At 41.7% G+C, this 15641-nt stretch overlaps 1 protein-coding gene across 5 annotated transcripts in view; it reads left to right on the plus strand.

Moving 5' to 3' along the window:
* Positions 1–4865, plus strand: part of gtdc1 (glycosyltransferase-like domain containing 1) — a 30232-nt gene extending 25367 nt beyond the window's left edge. For all 5 annotated transcript variants that reach the window (XM_047371445.1, XM_047371447.1, XM_047371444.1 and 2 more), the window contains one exon: positions 55–4865. In XM_047371445.1, the coding sequence (XP_047227401.1) occupies positions 55–129 (75 nt within the window). In that variant the 3' untranslated portion in view covers positions 130–4865. The remainder of the gene's footprint in view (positions 1–54) is intronic.
* Positions 4866–15641: the final 10776 nt, after the last annotated feature.

Below are 15641 nucleotides of genomic sequence, written 5' to 3' on the forward strand. Positions count from 1 at the left end.
ATAACAGGTCCCAGACACATGGTTCTGGTTCTGGTTCTGGTTCTGATTCTGCAGGTGGACACCTCTTTGTACTCCTGGACCTCCCTGAAGCCACAGTTCCAGGCTCTGCTGTCTGTTGAAAGTCCCTAAATAAAGAAAAATGCTGGGTTCTATAACTTCCTCTGAGGTTTGGATCAGAGCAAGTTCTAGTCAGAGCTTGGGTGGATCAGAGTGAACTTTAAGACAGTCTGGATCTATATTGAGATTAAAGACTCTGATTGTGGACCAGAAATATTCCATCCTCCTTATGCCCTGAACGCAGCATCTCACTGCAGGATCAAGGAGCTGGGTCCATGACTCTGAATCTTCAATGGATTTCCAGATGTTTTTCATTGAACAGAGTTCTGCTGTGAACAAATGTCTGTAAAGGTTAATTTCACACAAAGTTCTTACTGTTTTTGATAAAAAGACCTAAAAAAAAGTTGATCAATAATTTAATTAAGTCAGTTTCTGTTAATCATCTGATGTGTAAACAGGCGTAGATGATGGATAACAAACGACAAAATCCAGCTAGACCTGCACTCTGCTATGAAAGGGATCGGGTCAGGACCCGCCCACATCCGGCCCAGGACATTTCCTACCGGGGCCCTGCAGTCCCAGCAAAGGTTTTCTTCTATGAACCTCATAAGACGTGTCCAATTTAATGCGGACTGGACTTTCCTCTACAGAGGACGCCCCTGTGAATCATATATATATAGATATATATCTATATATATAATGCAAACATTGGCCTAAAATTAAAAAGAAATTCACAAAAAATACAGAATTGGTCCCAAAATCTGAAAAGTAATCCAGCGCTTTTTTTTTTTTATTGCCTCTAGATCTAGGATCTATTAATAATTGTCATTAGCAGCTAGCATGGATATGTTATATACTCCCATAAGGAAAGGGAAGCACAGATTCAAATAATTAGAATGATCTGGTTATTTAAAATTATTTTACAAGTTTAAAGGTCAGATTTTTACTTGTTCTTTTACTGTTTATGAACCATTCCTACTTTATTACCCCATTAGAGATGTAGCCTTAGGAGACGCCTCCACGTGTGCAAGTTTTTGGCAAAATCTGTTCAGTCATTTTGCACAAAAAAAAAATCTCTTCATATTGTGTGGAATATTAACCATATTAGGTACATTACCTAAGGAGAGTGATGGGAACAACAGTGTTAAAATTAACCATGTTTTTCAGTAAGGAATAATCAAACTAATGACTTTTTCCATCGGGGAAGTTCAGACACTACTTTAGTCTCATTGAGGTGAAAGGAAAGAACGTACATGTGAAGTAAATATTAAACATTTGGTTTATGTAATTCCACTTTATAAAACTGGCTTATAAAATCTTAGAAAAAAATCTAAACTCGTAGACAAATTTAAACTAAAAAAAGTAATGCAATAGTTACTTTTCCTGTCAACTTGTTACTTTTATAGTGGAGTAACTCAATTACAAACGCCGTTACTTTTTGGGATCAGTAAACTATAACTAATTACTTTTTTAAAGTAACATGCCCATAAATTGATAGAAGAGTATCATTAAACTATCTGTTGCAATGTTGGGGGTTTGCTGAACTAATTGTTTGCGTTTCTAGCATTGAAACTTTCCTTGAGTGAGTTTCAAAAATCTCCTTCCTTTGAAGGTTACGGTATGAGTTTAATCGGAGGAGAAAAAGGAGAGCAGGTACTGTAGGGTTCATGCTCCACTGGATGGAAGCTTCTGCAGGCTTGAGTCCCTAAAGATCATCAATTTTTCCATTGAAGTTTAAATCAAACTTGTAAAATAAAGAGTTCGGAAAGGTTCAGTTAGAGTCTTTGATCAATCATCACTAAATCCTGAATAAATTATCTTTTGAAAGCAGAGTCCTCTATGCCTGACTGTCCCTGAACACCTCCAAAGAAGGTCATCAGTCAGAGCAGGCTGCTCCCTTAGTTTAATCTGGAGCAGCAGACTTTAAAGCAGACCTAAAGGTGAAGCTGGAAGGAACATGGAGCTCCTCTGATTTGAACCCATTTAATCTCTAACCACAGTCTGTTTTTCTTGAAAGAGCTTTCACAAAGCTGGAACAGTTTATAAGTCATTTACAGAGAAGAACCAGAACAATACCAGGTTTCTGTTCAATACTCATGTCCATAAGGGGCCAAAAAAGCAAAAATAGACTGTTAAATAGACTTGAGATAAAAGTGGATGTTAAATAAATCCTGTTTTATTTCTGCCACTGAGATAAGTGTTTCAGAATGATGCACATGTTCCAGCTTGAATAAAAAGGACCCGACTCTGGTTCAGAGTGAGGAGATCTTCCATCAGAGACAGAAACCGTTTGCTGCTTCAAGGCTTCTCTGCAGACTGACGTATTATCACAAACAGCAGCCTCCATGATGCTGCAGGAGGAAAGCTGTTTGTTTCTGCAGAGCTCTGATTGAGAGCCTGACTCCTCTGGCATCAAACCGCCGAACTCCTCCTGACGTCGGTCCCTCAGAGAGCAACGTACAGACCGGTTCACACGGACTACAGTCGCTGTAAACGGTTAAGTCTTCTGTGCTACTGGTTCCTCCATCAGGATGGCAGGAAACGCTGCTGGTCCTCAGCATCCAGGACTCAGAAGAGGAACAAGCAGTGATGGCGGATGGCAGAAGACAACAATGTCCAGCAGTGGACAGCAGCTGTGAGACACGTTAGAACCCAACATGTGAAAACCATGGAGACGGGTCGAGTCACAATGAGGATGGAATAAAAATGACAGAATTAAAAAGAAATTAAACATTTCAGAAACCCTAGTTCTGGTTCTGAGTATACAGAACCTTGGTTTTTATTATAAGTTTATCTGAATTCTGATTTTTAAATAAGCCATTTCCTGTCTGTTTAAAGTTGTAGGACCTGGCTGATGGTTCTCGTGGATCTTTGGTTCTGAGTGGTGCTCTAAGCAGGCGGAGTGGTTCTGATTAAGCTTTTTGAAGTGGACCGGGTCTCAACCCAGTTTTGTCAGAACAGCAGGAGATCTGAGGCATTGATATAATTAACAGTTTTATCATGTTGATCTGCCTCATACGACCATGAAGAAGATGATGGGAAGAAGGAGGTCAGCTGAAGTCTCAAGAGTCTGATGACTCAATAACAGCTGATAATTGGATCAGATTAATTCGATTAATGACAGTGAATGATCCGGGTTTGTCTGAACAAACTGAACAATGGCTGCAGACTGAAATCAGGACATTAAAAACATAAGATTTTTCTTTATTTTCTCCTCTGTCTCTTTTTCTATTGTCTTTTTTCATTTTTCTTCTTCCCTCGGTTGTTTGTTCTGAGCCAATCAGGTTTGAGCGTGGGAACCCCTTCTTCTGAATAGTTGCTTGCATTCATCAACAGCTGAGGCAGCTAAAGCTCACCTGGAACACCACACCTGTCTGCCGTCCCACCACTGTTCCCAGGCCTGCTCCCTGCAGGTTTCATGGTTCAGGCTGTTGTTCTAACAGCAGTCAGTAGGTCAACCGTTAAATGACCTGTTGTGGTTCTGATCCTGAGCCCAGGATCCAGTGTGCCCATAAACAGTTAACAGGCTGTGACTTAAAAAGATTTGTCCCACAACATGTCATCAGTGCTCCATGAACGAGGCGAACACAAGAATATTCCTGCAGCTCATTATGGAGCTGAAGCTGATCCAGTCTGACACTCTCAGAATCAATGAGGATCAGAGTTTAAAGAGGAAGTACAGCACGCAGCCCGGTTCTGACTTGGGCTTAGTACATGACGGAAGCTCCTCTCTGTGGCACGGTGCTGGTGTTGATCCAGTTCATTTTATCAGAGCCAAGAAGTTAAATAAACATATCTGCTCCATCAACAGTAAAAACTGCCTGCTGATGGACCAGGTATCACCAAGGTGCATGTCCTGAACCAGAACCAGACCCAGAACTGCTTTTATTTGAGTAATCAAAGAAATAAAAACTGAGATTTTTAGATTCAATTTCAAAGAGATGGACGCAGCTCAGAGATCAGACTGACACCATGTAGAGGTGTGTGTGTGTGTGTGTGTCTGTGTGTGTGTGTGTCTGTGTGTCTGTGTCTGTGTGTGTGTGTGTGTGTGTGGACACACTCAGTAGTTTAATAAATGAGGCCTCAGGGGAGTGTTATTATGAGGAGGAGCACTGAGCAGACTCAGTACCCTCAGGCCCGGCTGATGCGATCCGGATCAGTGTCGCCTCTCTTGACGAGCGGCTGCAGACGTCAAAGTTTATTAACAAGCTGAGGCAGAGGGCCGTTGGAACGCTAGGCTGCAGGGCGGGCTGTAACTGGGTCAGAATCATTTACTCCTGGAGGATTCTTTAGAACCTGATCCATCTGTACTCTGAGGTGAGGTTGTTAGTGGATTTGAGACGGTCATGAGCAGGTCCACCAGGATTCCATCTTGTCCTGACTGTTCACTGACAGGTGGGTCCATGATGAGCAGAACCTAATCCACTTGTAACTTTGATTCTTTGGACTATATCCAGACCCCTATAGAGTTCTGATTCTGTCCAAGCCTGCTTGAGACACGTGAGGAGGAAACTAGGCTGGTTTCTCTCAGACCATCTAACAGTTGGACCCACAGAACCTCAGTCAGGAGTAAAACAAAACTATGAATAGGTAAGAATCAGCATTGGTCTTTCTGATGGTTCTTGTTAAGAACCAGAACCTGGAGAAGAACCAATTTCACCAGCAGTGAAATGCTCCTTTAGTAACATCTTTCCTTCTTTGTTTGTTTTTTTTTTTTTTTTTGCTGCTGAAGGAGAACCAGAACCAGGAGAAAGAACCAGAAAGAATCTTTAATAAGATGTTTCCTTATTTGTTTTTCTGCTGCTGTACAAGAACCAGAACCAGGAGAAGAACCCAGAATGTTTCCTTGTTTGTTTGTGCTGCTGACCCAGAGGAAATAAATCCCAGGCTGCTGAAGTTGTTCTGTTTTGCAAGACATCTCCAGTCGTTTCTGTAACCTTCATTTGTTTTCCCGATCAGAACATTTGCTGCAGCAGTGGTTAACAGGTCATTAATGTCTAACTGGACCTTTTAGGTTGATTAATTTGACTGTTTTTAAAGGTAAACCAGATCTGCTGCAGCAGATGGTTTCTGCCCTAGAGGACGAAGAGCGGGATGAAGATTACTGTCAGTTACATCATCTCTGAGCTCAGGGGCATCACACTGTAGAAAATTAATCTGAACAATCTGTAAAAGACTCAGGAAAACAGTGGAAGGATTTACTTTCTGTTGGAACCTTTGTTTCATTTCAGAGTTTAAACAGTTTATTCACTGTTAAAAAGGTGGTGAATTTCCTGAGACACTGAACCTAAATATAACAGATTTTAATGTCTGAGCTCAAGTTTAAATAGATAAAATCTGAATTATGTCATGTTTTTATTTTTATTTCTACTTTAACCAGGCAACATTCACAGTGATTTAAGATCCTACGTAAAAGGCAGTTCTGGCCAACATGGCAGCAAAAAGAGTGAATTTATTTCCTTGGTCTTTTTAGGTAAATATTTTCTCCTAAAATACATTTTAATATAACATAAAACATATTGTAAATCCTGTTTTCTGTGAATTTTGTTAATTTATTTTGTAATTTCGAGTTTTTCTCTCATCAATCCAAATAAAACATCAGCTTGTAGTCATGCAGGGAAGCAGGCATGATAAAAACAGATATGTTGGAGGATATGTTTATTTATTATTTTATTTATTTAGAAAAAAATATATTTATGTAGGAATTCTTTTCTATTTATTTACCCCAATCCTATCTTTGGACAAGCTGATAACTTGCTCTGTCATTTAGACAGAATCTATAAAATCTGTAATAAAATGTGGCTTCACACTCACAGCTACTGATGCATTTCCAAACCGTACCAAGTAGCTCGGTCCACCCATCCACCATGGATGTGACCAGAGCTGCCCAAATGCTACCCTACAACACCAGACGACTCACTGCTTCGCTAGTGCTCGGTTAGTTATCGTCTACGTGGTTCACCTGAGAATCCATTTGGACTGAGAGTGTTTGGATCTGCTGAGATCCACTAGCAGCTGTTCATTGATCAACAAGAGTTGTGATCTGGTTGGTATCTGCTTAAATGATGAGCATGTTGGGTCTATCAGGGATCAGTGATGGAACTTTACTCCAGATATGTTTAACTGGATCTCTGACATGAAGTCACTACAGTATAATTTTTAAATAAAGTCATGTGCTTTATTATCATTAAATGTGATTTCAGTTCATAAAATATCAATCTTGGACCAAAAGGCTGCAGCAAGATGAAACTTTATTCCGCTGATAATCAACACAAAATAAGAGTAGCCTGAGGTGGAGCCCTGAGGAGCTCCTGAAACTGCAGAAGGACGATCAGATCAGATCACATCAACCTGGCAAAGAACAGCCCTGAGCAGCAGCTGAAGCTCATATGAGCCGGAGTTCCTGGTCCTCACATCCTCGACAGCAGATAATCTTCTGACAGAAGGTTCAGGGTGAGTGAAAGTGATGATCAGAAAGTTTGAGCATCCGGACGGGGATTTCAGAGTGTCAGTGCTCAATCTTCAAGCAGGGAGATTAAAAAGGGAATTGCATCTTAATCCGAAATAATCCAAACAGCACGGACACTGAGTTATTCCAAGTTATTCAGAGGTCTGACAGCTCTGTCCAACAGCACCAGGATTTCAGTTAAAATTAGCACGAGAACTGGGTGGTAATTTGTGTAGAAGCTGCTGAGAGATGATTAATCTGTCAGGAAGCTGCAGAAGATCAAATTGTGATTAAAGTCAGAAACAACAGTTGTGTTTCCAGGGTTACAGGATTTTACAGCCAGAGTCTGCAGGAGGCAGGTCTTTGACAGGAAAAGATCTCTGAGATCAGTCTGATGATTCTGATGCTTCCTAGTTGAGAGGCTAAACATGAGAACATCTAGGTGTTAAACTGCTATATGCTCTCACGTTCAGCTAAACGTCAGGACTGAAAGGTCAAAGTGTGATTAAAACCAGAAACTCTGGCTCTGTTTCAGAGTTTCTGCTGAAAGGTCACTTATTAAATAAAAAGCAGTAAATAAATCATGCTGATTAGGTTAATTGTTTCACTTAATCATTTGGTCTGGCAGTCAGGTCTGGTGTTTCTCTGGATTTTTCATGGAATTATAAATCAATTAAAATTTTAAATGTAGAAGAATTTTAAACTAGATCTTTTAAGTAACTATCTATTTATATATGGAACATACACTATATTACTAAAAGCATTCGCTCACCCATCCAAATAATATAATTTAGGTGTTCCAATCACTTCCATGGACACAGGTGTATAACATCAAGCACCTAAACATGTTTCTACAAACCAAAAAAAAGTGGGTCGCTCTCAGCAGCTCAGTGAATTCCAGTGTGGTACTGTGATAGGAAGCCAACTGAACAACAAGTCCAGTCTTGAAATTCCCTCGCTCCTAAATATTCCACCGTCAACCATCAGACCTCCAAACTTCCTGTGGCCTTCAGGTTAGCTCTAGAACAGTGCATAAAGAGCTTCATAGAATGGGTTTCTATGGCCAAGCAGCTGCATCCAAGCCATACATCACTAAAAGCAATGCAAAGCATCGGATGCAGTTGTGTAAAGCACACCTTGACTGGACTCTAGAGGAGTGCAGGTTTGTTCTCTGGAGTGACGAATAACTTCTCCATCTGGTAATATGATGGACAAGTCTGGGTTTGGAGGTTGCCAGGAGAACAGTACTTGTCTGACTGATTTGTGCCAAGTGTAAAGTTTGGTGGAGGGGGGATCATGGTGTGGGGTTGTTTTTCAGGAGCTGGGCTCGGCCCCTTAGTTCCAGTAAAACGAACTCTTAATGCTTCAGCAAACCAAGAGATGTTGGACAATTCCATATTACCAACTTTGTGGGAACAGTTTGAAGATGGCCCCTTCCTCCTCCAACATAACACCAGTGCTCAAAGCAAGATCCCTAAAGACATGGATGGGAGAGTCTGGTGTGGATGAGCTTGACTGGCCTGCACAAAGTCCTGACCTTTAACCCGATAGAACACCTTTGGGATGAATTAGAGGGGAACTGAGATCCAGGGCTTCTTGTCCAACATCAGTCTATGACCTCACAAATGTGACTCTGGGAGAATGGTCAAAAATTCCCATGAACACGTTCCTAAACCTGGTGGACAACCTTCCTAGAAGTTGAAGCTGTTATAGCTGCAAATAGAGGACCAACGTCATATTGAACCCTATGGATTAAGAACGGGACGCCACTTCAGTTCATATACGAGTCGAGACAGGTGCCTTTGGCAATATAGTGTGTGCACTTGGATAAATGAAGGATCTGTAGACATAAGCCACAGTGAGACTGAAGGACAAATCTATTTCCTGGAGTTAATACCCAGTAAATATCTTCTGAGCAGCTACAGACGGGAGGAACATGTAAATTAGATTATTAAGTCTGTTTTTAACGCACAGAAATGCTTATTTGGCAGTTTCACATGAAGTCGACCAACTTTACAACATTAAAACCTAATGATGTGATTTTCACCTGGCTGGTGAGAGCTGGGATAAATTCTGAGAAGAAACTCGTTTCAATTGTTTCATCGTTGCTGATGAAGCTCAATCAGACTGCAGAAACTGAATCGCCTTGTAATTAAAAAGAAACATGTTCATCTGAGTGTTAATGAGTGTTGCTGAGGACCCCAGGGGCCCCTCAGGAACCTGATCTGTCTGTGATTTTGCTGTCCTGCTGCTCTGTCGCCTCTACAATAACTGAGCGTCTAAAAAGTAAAGCTCTCAGTGGTTTATGTAAATATCAGTGTTTGTGAAGCTGCCTCACTGTTCTGTCACTGTGTGTGTTTTTGTCTATGTCAGTATATACGGTGGACCACAGAGAATCCAAGTCCCTTAAGCTCTTTTATATATTGTGATGTTGAGCTTTAAGTCTCTCTGGGTCAATACTTTGTAGATCCACATTTTGCTGAAGTTACAGCTGCAGGTCTTGCTTTGTACGTCTAGTTGTTTGCAAATTAGCCCAAACTCAGTCAGACTGCCTTCCCTATCCCTGCAGAAGAACATGATGTTGTCGCCATCACGTTCCACACTGTGTATGGTGTACTTTAGCAATGGGACTTCTTGTGGCTTTCTTCTTACCAGTTTTCCAGATTTGTGGAAGATATTATAAGCATTGTCCGGTCAACTGGTTCTTCCAGCTGAGCTGTGAATCCATGCAGCACCTCCAGAGATACCATAGGCCTCTTGGCTGCTTCTTTGATTAATGCGTTCCTGTTTGTTCATGTCGTTGTATAGTGTAGTTGTGTCATACATTTTCCATATTCGGATGATGGATCAGAGCTCTGTGAGATGTTCAAAGCTTGTGATGTAGTTTTATCTCCTAACGCTGCTTTAAATGTCTCCACAACTTTCCCCCTGACCTGTCTGCTGTGTTCTTTGCTCTTCATGATGCTGTTTGTTCACTAATGTTCTCTAACAAACCTTCAGAGAAGAGCTGGATTTATCCTGAGATTAACTTGCACACAGATAGACTCTGTTTACTAATTTAATGCTGTGTTATGTGCCAACATACCAGTGAAAACCCTTGAGATCATGGCTTAGAGATGACAACGTTGAAGATCAGGTAAACTTGTGCAGGACGCTATAGTTGCTGAGATTCTGAGGGTTCAGTATAATTGTTCTGTGTTTATGTAGCTGCTTCTCTGTTTGGTTCATCTCTCCATGATGATCGTCCCTGAACCTTTTGAGGTGCCTCCCTGTTGGACCCGCTCCGACCCGTCTCTGTTTCAGGCTCTCTGCTGCTCACGGTGACATCAGATCTGATCAGGTGTCAGCGTCACTGCAGCAGTGGTGGCTGATGGGAAGGAGAGGAGGATGGCAGTATTTATGCAGCTGTTCTCCTTCATCCTCCTCATCCAGCTCACCCTGAAACACAGCGACTTCCTGTTGCTCAGATATCGACACCTGAGGGCCTCAGGGCCCCGGGCCCCTCCTGGCTGTGGTCACCAACACAAACAGAGACAGAAACAGGAGCTGCTGCTGACCTCAGAACAGACTCTCAGGTTGACTATGAGCTGATGGGAAAATGTTCCGGTGGAAAAAAAGACAGGATGGATCCAAGTTGTTCTCAGAGAGCTGCAGCAGGAATCTGCAGTTCAGGAACATTTGCTTCCATCAGCTGCAGAAGGTTTAAACTGTTTCAGATTTAAATTTATCCTATCTGAAGTTAGAGTTCATGACCATTTCAAGCTAAACTCAGACAGATTTTTACTAGTTTAAACATATATTCACCCCTCTAAGGCTTGCTTCTTGGAGCTTGTTAAAGAAGCTGTGGTCCTGCTGCTTGGTTTGTTGACTCCGACTTCAAACTCAACTTTAAATCAAACTCAACTTTGGTTTTTAAAATAAAAAGACCCGACTGACAGAGGACCTGCCTGAGGCTCAGGGTCTCTTCTAAAGGCTCGTAAAAACTCCTTTGATGATGCAGAAATAATGACGACAAGCCCAAGTTTGAATTGTGTTCCTCAATTTTTCATGCTGGTTTAAATCTGTGGGCGAGTGGCTGGTTTGAAGTGTCCAGCCTGAAGCCTCGGCAGAGTAAACAAAGCCAGGATCTGGAGTCAGCAGGAGCGGCAGAGACTCCCATCATTAATGGAGCGTTTGGAGCTCGTTGCTGTGACAAACAATCTGCAGGAAACAGACAACAACAAGCTAGAAACAAGAGCTAGATGATGAAACCCCACCAGAGGTCAGAAAATAATGAGAACCCCAAGGACCAAGGACATGTCCTACAACACTATGTCTTGGGTTAGACCTGCTGTGGTCCGGCTCCTCTGAACTGGATCAAACTACATGGTTGTTCTTTAAGACCATACTTAGGGATAAAATGTGGCTACTGGTCATTACTAGTCCGACATTCAGAATCTGGACCTTAATTCAGCTGCAAAATGTGACCTAGAGATCCATCAGATCTGTCCAAGATCAAGTATCGAACAACATCCAGAAGAACTGGTTCAGAATCAAAAGTAAGAATTTGCAGTCAGTAAACAGGTTTATATATATCGGTCCTGGAAGAAAAGAAAACCATAGATAGACATGTCTGCTCCTTCACTAAATCTGATTCAATGATCAGAACTAATCTAGAAATGACCCAGCACTGCGTGGTCCAAGAAAAGAAAAGGTCTTTGGTGGTCACGTGTGTAGTTTCAGTTCAGGATTAAGTTCCTCCTCAAACCGGTCTCAAACTGAAGCAGAAAGAACAATGAGATAGAACTGAGAAAAGACAGTAAAGTGTAAATGGCTGAGAAGTGAAAAGACATCTGATGTTTACTGATATCTGATTGTGGTTAAAAAGTTGATCAAATTTCTTTACTGAGCCTTACTTTTAACATCGTTGTTTGGGCTGCATTTGGACATTGTTTGGATATTTGGACTTTTTCACATTTTAAGACAGAACAACCGCAAACTTTAATGTGTTTTGATGGGATTTTATGTGACAGAAAAACACAAACTAGTTTATAAATTTAAAGTGGAAGGAAGTTTTCTAAACATTTCTCAAATGAAAATAGAAAAGATAACTACTACTTTCCAGCCCTCTCTTACTTTGATGTCCCTAAAGTCTAGTAAAATAGATTTATTTAAAATGTCACTTAATTGGTAAATAGACTCCATTTGTGTTTAATTCACTCAGGTTATAAATTCAGCTGTTCTGTGAAGGCCTCAGAGGTTCGTTGGAGAACATTAGTGAACAAACAGCATCATAAAGACCAAGAAACTCAACAAACAGATTAGTTTAAGTTTAAATTAAGTTTATAGGGATAAATCTGCACTTTGAACACCTTACAGAGCACTATCATCTGAAAATGAGCAGAGTAACTGTCATACATTGATGGAAGAGTGGGAAGAAAGAAGTAATTGTTAAAAGAAATATACAGGATGTCCTGATTGTATTTTGCTACAAGACATGTGGGGGACAAAGCAAATATGTGAAGGAAGGAGTTCTGGTCAAAGGATACTAACATTTTACATTTGGTGTACATGCAAACTCTTTGTGTGGCAGAAAACTAACACATACCACCGTATAAACCATCCGTCAGTAAAACATGGTGGTAGGAGTATCATGTAGGAGTATCATGCTGTGGGGATGCTTGTCTTCCGTAGGGTCATGGAAGCGTGATGAAGGTAAATGTAGGACAATCCTGGAAGAAAACCTGGTAAAATCTGCAAAACACCTAAACTGGAACCCTAAACATACAGCCAGAGCTACAAAGGAACTGTTTAGATCAAAGCATATTCTTGTGTTTCAATGGCCCAGTCAAAGTCCAGACCTAAATCCAATTGGTAATGAATGAAAAAACGTTAAAAGTGATGTTCAGAGGCATTCTGTATCCATTCTCACTGAGTTTGAGAACTCTCACTTGTGCAAATTATTACAATTCAAAAAAAGTAAAAAGCCGCAGAGACCGAAGCCCCAAGAGACGTAGCTGTAGCTGCATCAAAAGGAGATTCTACAAATTATTGACTGGAGGACAAATGAATATAAATGCACACCGCAGCTTTTTAAAATCACCATAAAGACATTTCTAGGAGGTCCAGTGTTTTGTTGAGCAACAGAGGTCTGACCCATAACGGTCTAGTCCAGTCCGATTTGTTCTGCAGTGTCGAGCCGAGCTGCTGGGTTGAGGTGAGAAGAATCTTTTTGACCCTCTAACCAGCTGCTGCTGTTAATGATATTGCTGATGCTGACCTCTGGGCTGCCGGGATCCGAACCTCATCAACATGTGGGCACCTTTCGTGCTGTCCAGATGAGCTGGAGTTAATCTGCAGGCTTTAGCGGCTGATCTTGGCACAGCAGCAGAGGAAAGGTATTTTGAGCTTCACTCTTCAAAGCTGCTTACGGGCTGAAGTGACTTTAATTTGGTTCTTGAGACAGAGAGAGCAGGACGATGGTGGATTAACACTCAGATTACGAGCTGGATGCCAACTCTTCATCTCTGGGTTTACTTCAGGAATCATGTTTGCTTTTTACAAAAACAAGTTGGTACCATGTTCGCTGATGGCTTCAGTTTAAACAACACACACACCTGTGCCCCTGCTGAAGATGGTTCACCTATTCATCCTGATTTAAAGGGTGACTGTTTAATTTCAGCATAACTAGGTGATTCTGTGGTTAACCTATGATCTAGAACAACAAGGACAGATGCTTCTTGTTCTCCGATGTCTACGTTGTTTTCTTTGTGCGTCAGTCAGAATAATGATCCGTAGAGCCTGAACATTACTCCACTGAGGCCAGATCTGATGAAACTGTTTTCCTGCTGTTTCACACGAGTTTGTTCCTGTAATTCAGTCAGAGGAGCAGAGTGTTTCAGCTCTGTATCGTCACTAAAAGAACTGTAACTCATGTTTAATTTAGTAGCCGTTTAAAGCAGCTCTGCTCTTTAATTATTCAGGGATTCAGTGGGAGAAAAGACCTTCAGCTGCCTCCATATTAAAGAATCTGATTCTGTTTCATTCTGGAAGAGGAAAAACTCTGACTGATGGCCTTCTTGTTCTTCATTAGAACTTGGTGCAGGACAGCAAGAGCAGAAAGAGGTGCTTACAAAAGATCTCTACTGTCTTGAAAGTGATTTTAAACTCCTCAATCCATATGGAGCGATCACTCTTTCACTCTGTGCCCCTCATTCATACCCATAACCTTTCACTTCTACGGGGAAAGGCTCAGAAGTCACTGGGAGGGAGAGTGGAGGAGAGATACAACAAGGAACTCAACTTTCTAACTCTTAAAAACTGATTTTTTTCAAGGGGTACGTGTGGAAACAAGGGCGTAGAAGCTTTGCTTGCAAATCTTCTCACAAATCAAATATTTTCTAATTTATCACATTTTGTATTGGTTAATGAAAAGTGCCCCGATATATTAACTTTGGTATCTCTTTTAATACACTGCTCAAAAAAATAAAGGGAACAAATATAACACATCCTAGATCTGAATGAATGAAATATTCTCATTGAATACTTTGTTCTGTACAAAGTTGAATGTGCTGACAACAAAATCACACAAAAATCATCAATGGAAATCAAATTTATTAACCAATGGAGGCCTGGATTTGGAGTCACACACAAAATTAAAGGGAAAAAACAAACTACAGGCTGATCCAACTTTGATGTAATGTCCTTAAAACAGGTCAAAATGAGGCTCAGTATTGTGTGTGGCCTCCATGTGCCTCTATGACCTCCCTACAACGCCTGGGCATGCTCCTGATGAGACGGTGGATGGTCTCCTGGGGGATCTCCTCCCAGACCTGGACTAAAGCATCCGCCAACTCCTGGACAGTCTGTGGTGCAACGTGACGTTGGTGGATGGAGCGAGACATGATGTCCCAGATGTGCTCAATCGGATTCAGGTCTGGGGAACAGGTGGGCCAGTCCATAGCTTCAATGTCTTCATCTTGCAGGAACTACTGACACACTCCAGCCACATGAGGTCTAGCATTGTCCTGCATTAGGAGGAACCCAGGGCCAACCGCACCAGCATATGGTCTCACAAGGGGTCTGAGTATCTCAACTTGGTACCTAATGGCAGTCAGGTTACCTCTGGCGAGCACATGGAGGACTATGCGGCCCTCCAAAGAAATGCCACCCCGCACCATTACTGACCCACTGCCAAACCAGTCATGCTGAAGGATGTTGCAGGCAGCAGATCTCTCTCCACGGTGTCTCCAGACTCTGTCACGTCTGTCACATGTGCTCAGTGTGAACCTGCTTTCATCTGTGAAGATCACAGGGCGCCAGTGACGAATTTACCAATCCTGGTGTTCTCTGGCAAATGCCAAGCGTCCTGCACGGTGTTGGGCTGTGAGCACAACCCCGATTTGTGGACGTCAGGCCCTCATACCATCCTCATGGAGTTGGTTTCTAACCGTTTGTGCAGAGTGGAAAGATTCAAACTATTCCATTTTAGTGACAGGTGGTTTTAAAATTGGATTTTCCTGCAGCGATCATTAATAAAATAAACAAATAGGCTTTAAATTTAGGATAACAACATTAAATTTTTTTTCACATAACTGAGTTTGTCAGAAATGTTGCTGTGTGTCGGGTCCCCCATCCTCTGGTTCTGGTTCTGTTCCTGCTGGCCTGCAGAGAGCACTCCCTGATCAGTGCATCCATGATTGTCATCAGTAAGTGGTTTTCCAGGGGTCAGAGTTGGTGTTTAGTTTGTAAAACTTTTGTCAGCGTCTCATTGATGTTTCTGAGTTGCACTTTTCCTGATTTGTTGTTTGCATGTTGTCTCTTGTCACCTTTGTCCCTGATGAGCACCCATCCTTCAGAGGACTGCAGGAGCTTATCTCCGGTTTTCAATCCGAGCTGAATGAAGCTGCAGAGCTTCCTAATCTTTAATACCTCCTGAAGCTGGAAGTGTTTCCTGTTGTCAGGATGATTAAGAGGAAGCTTGCCTTCAATGCCGTGTTTTGGTCAGAAATGTTTAATCATCCTGCTGAGGAAGCTGCTGCTTTCTTTAAGATTTAGCAGGATTTAAGGATGATTGTGAAGTGAACATCACAGACGTTAAACTGTTGGTTCTGGCTCAGATCAAGGTGGTATTTTCCAGCTTAGATCCAGCTGAGAA

Source organism: Girardinichthys multiradiatus, chromosome 7 (assembly GCF_021462225.1).
Source record: "Girardinichthys multiradiatus isolate DD_20200921_A chromosome 7, DD_fGirMul_XY1, whole genome shotgun sequence".
Lineage (NCBI taxonomy): Eukaryota > Metazoa > Chordata > Actinopteri > Cyprinodontiformes > Goodeidae > Girardinichthys > Girardinichthys multiradiatus.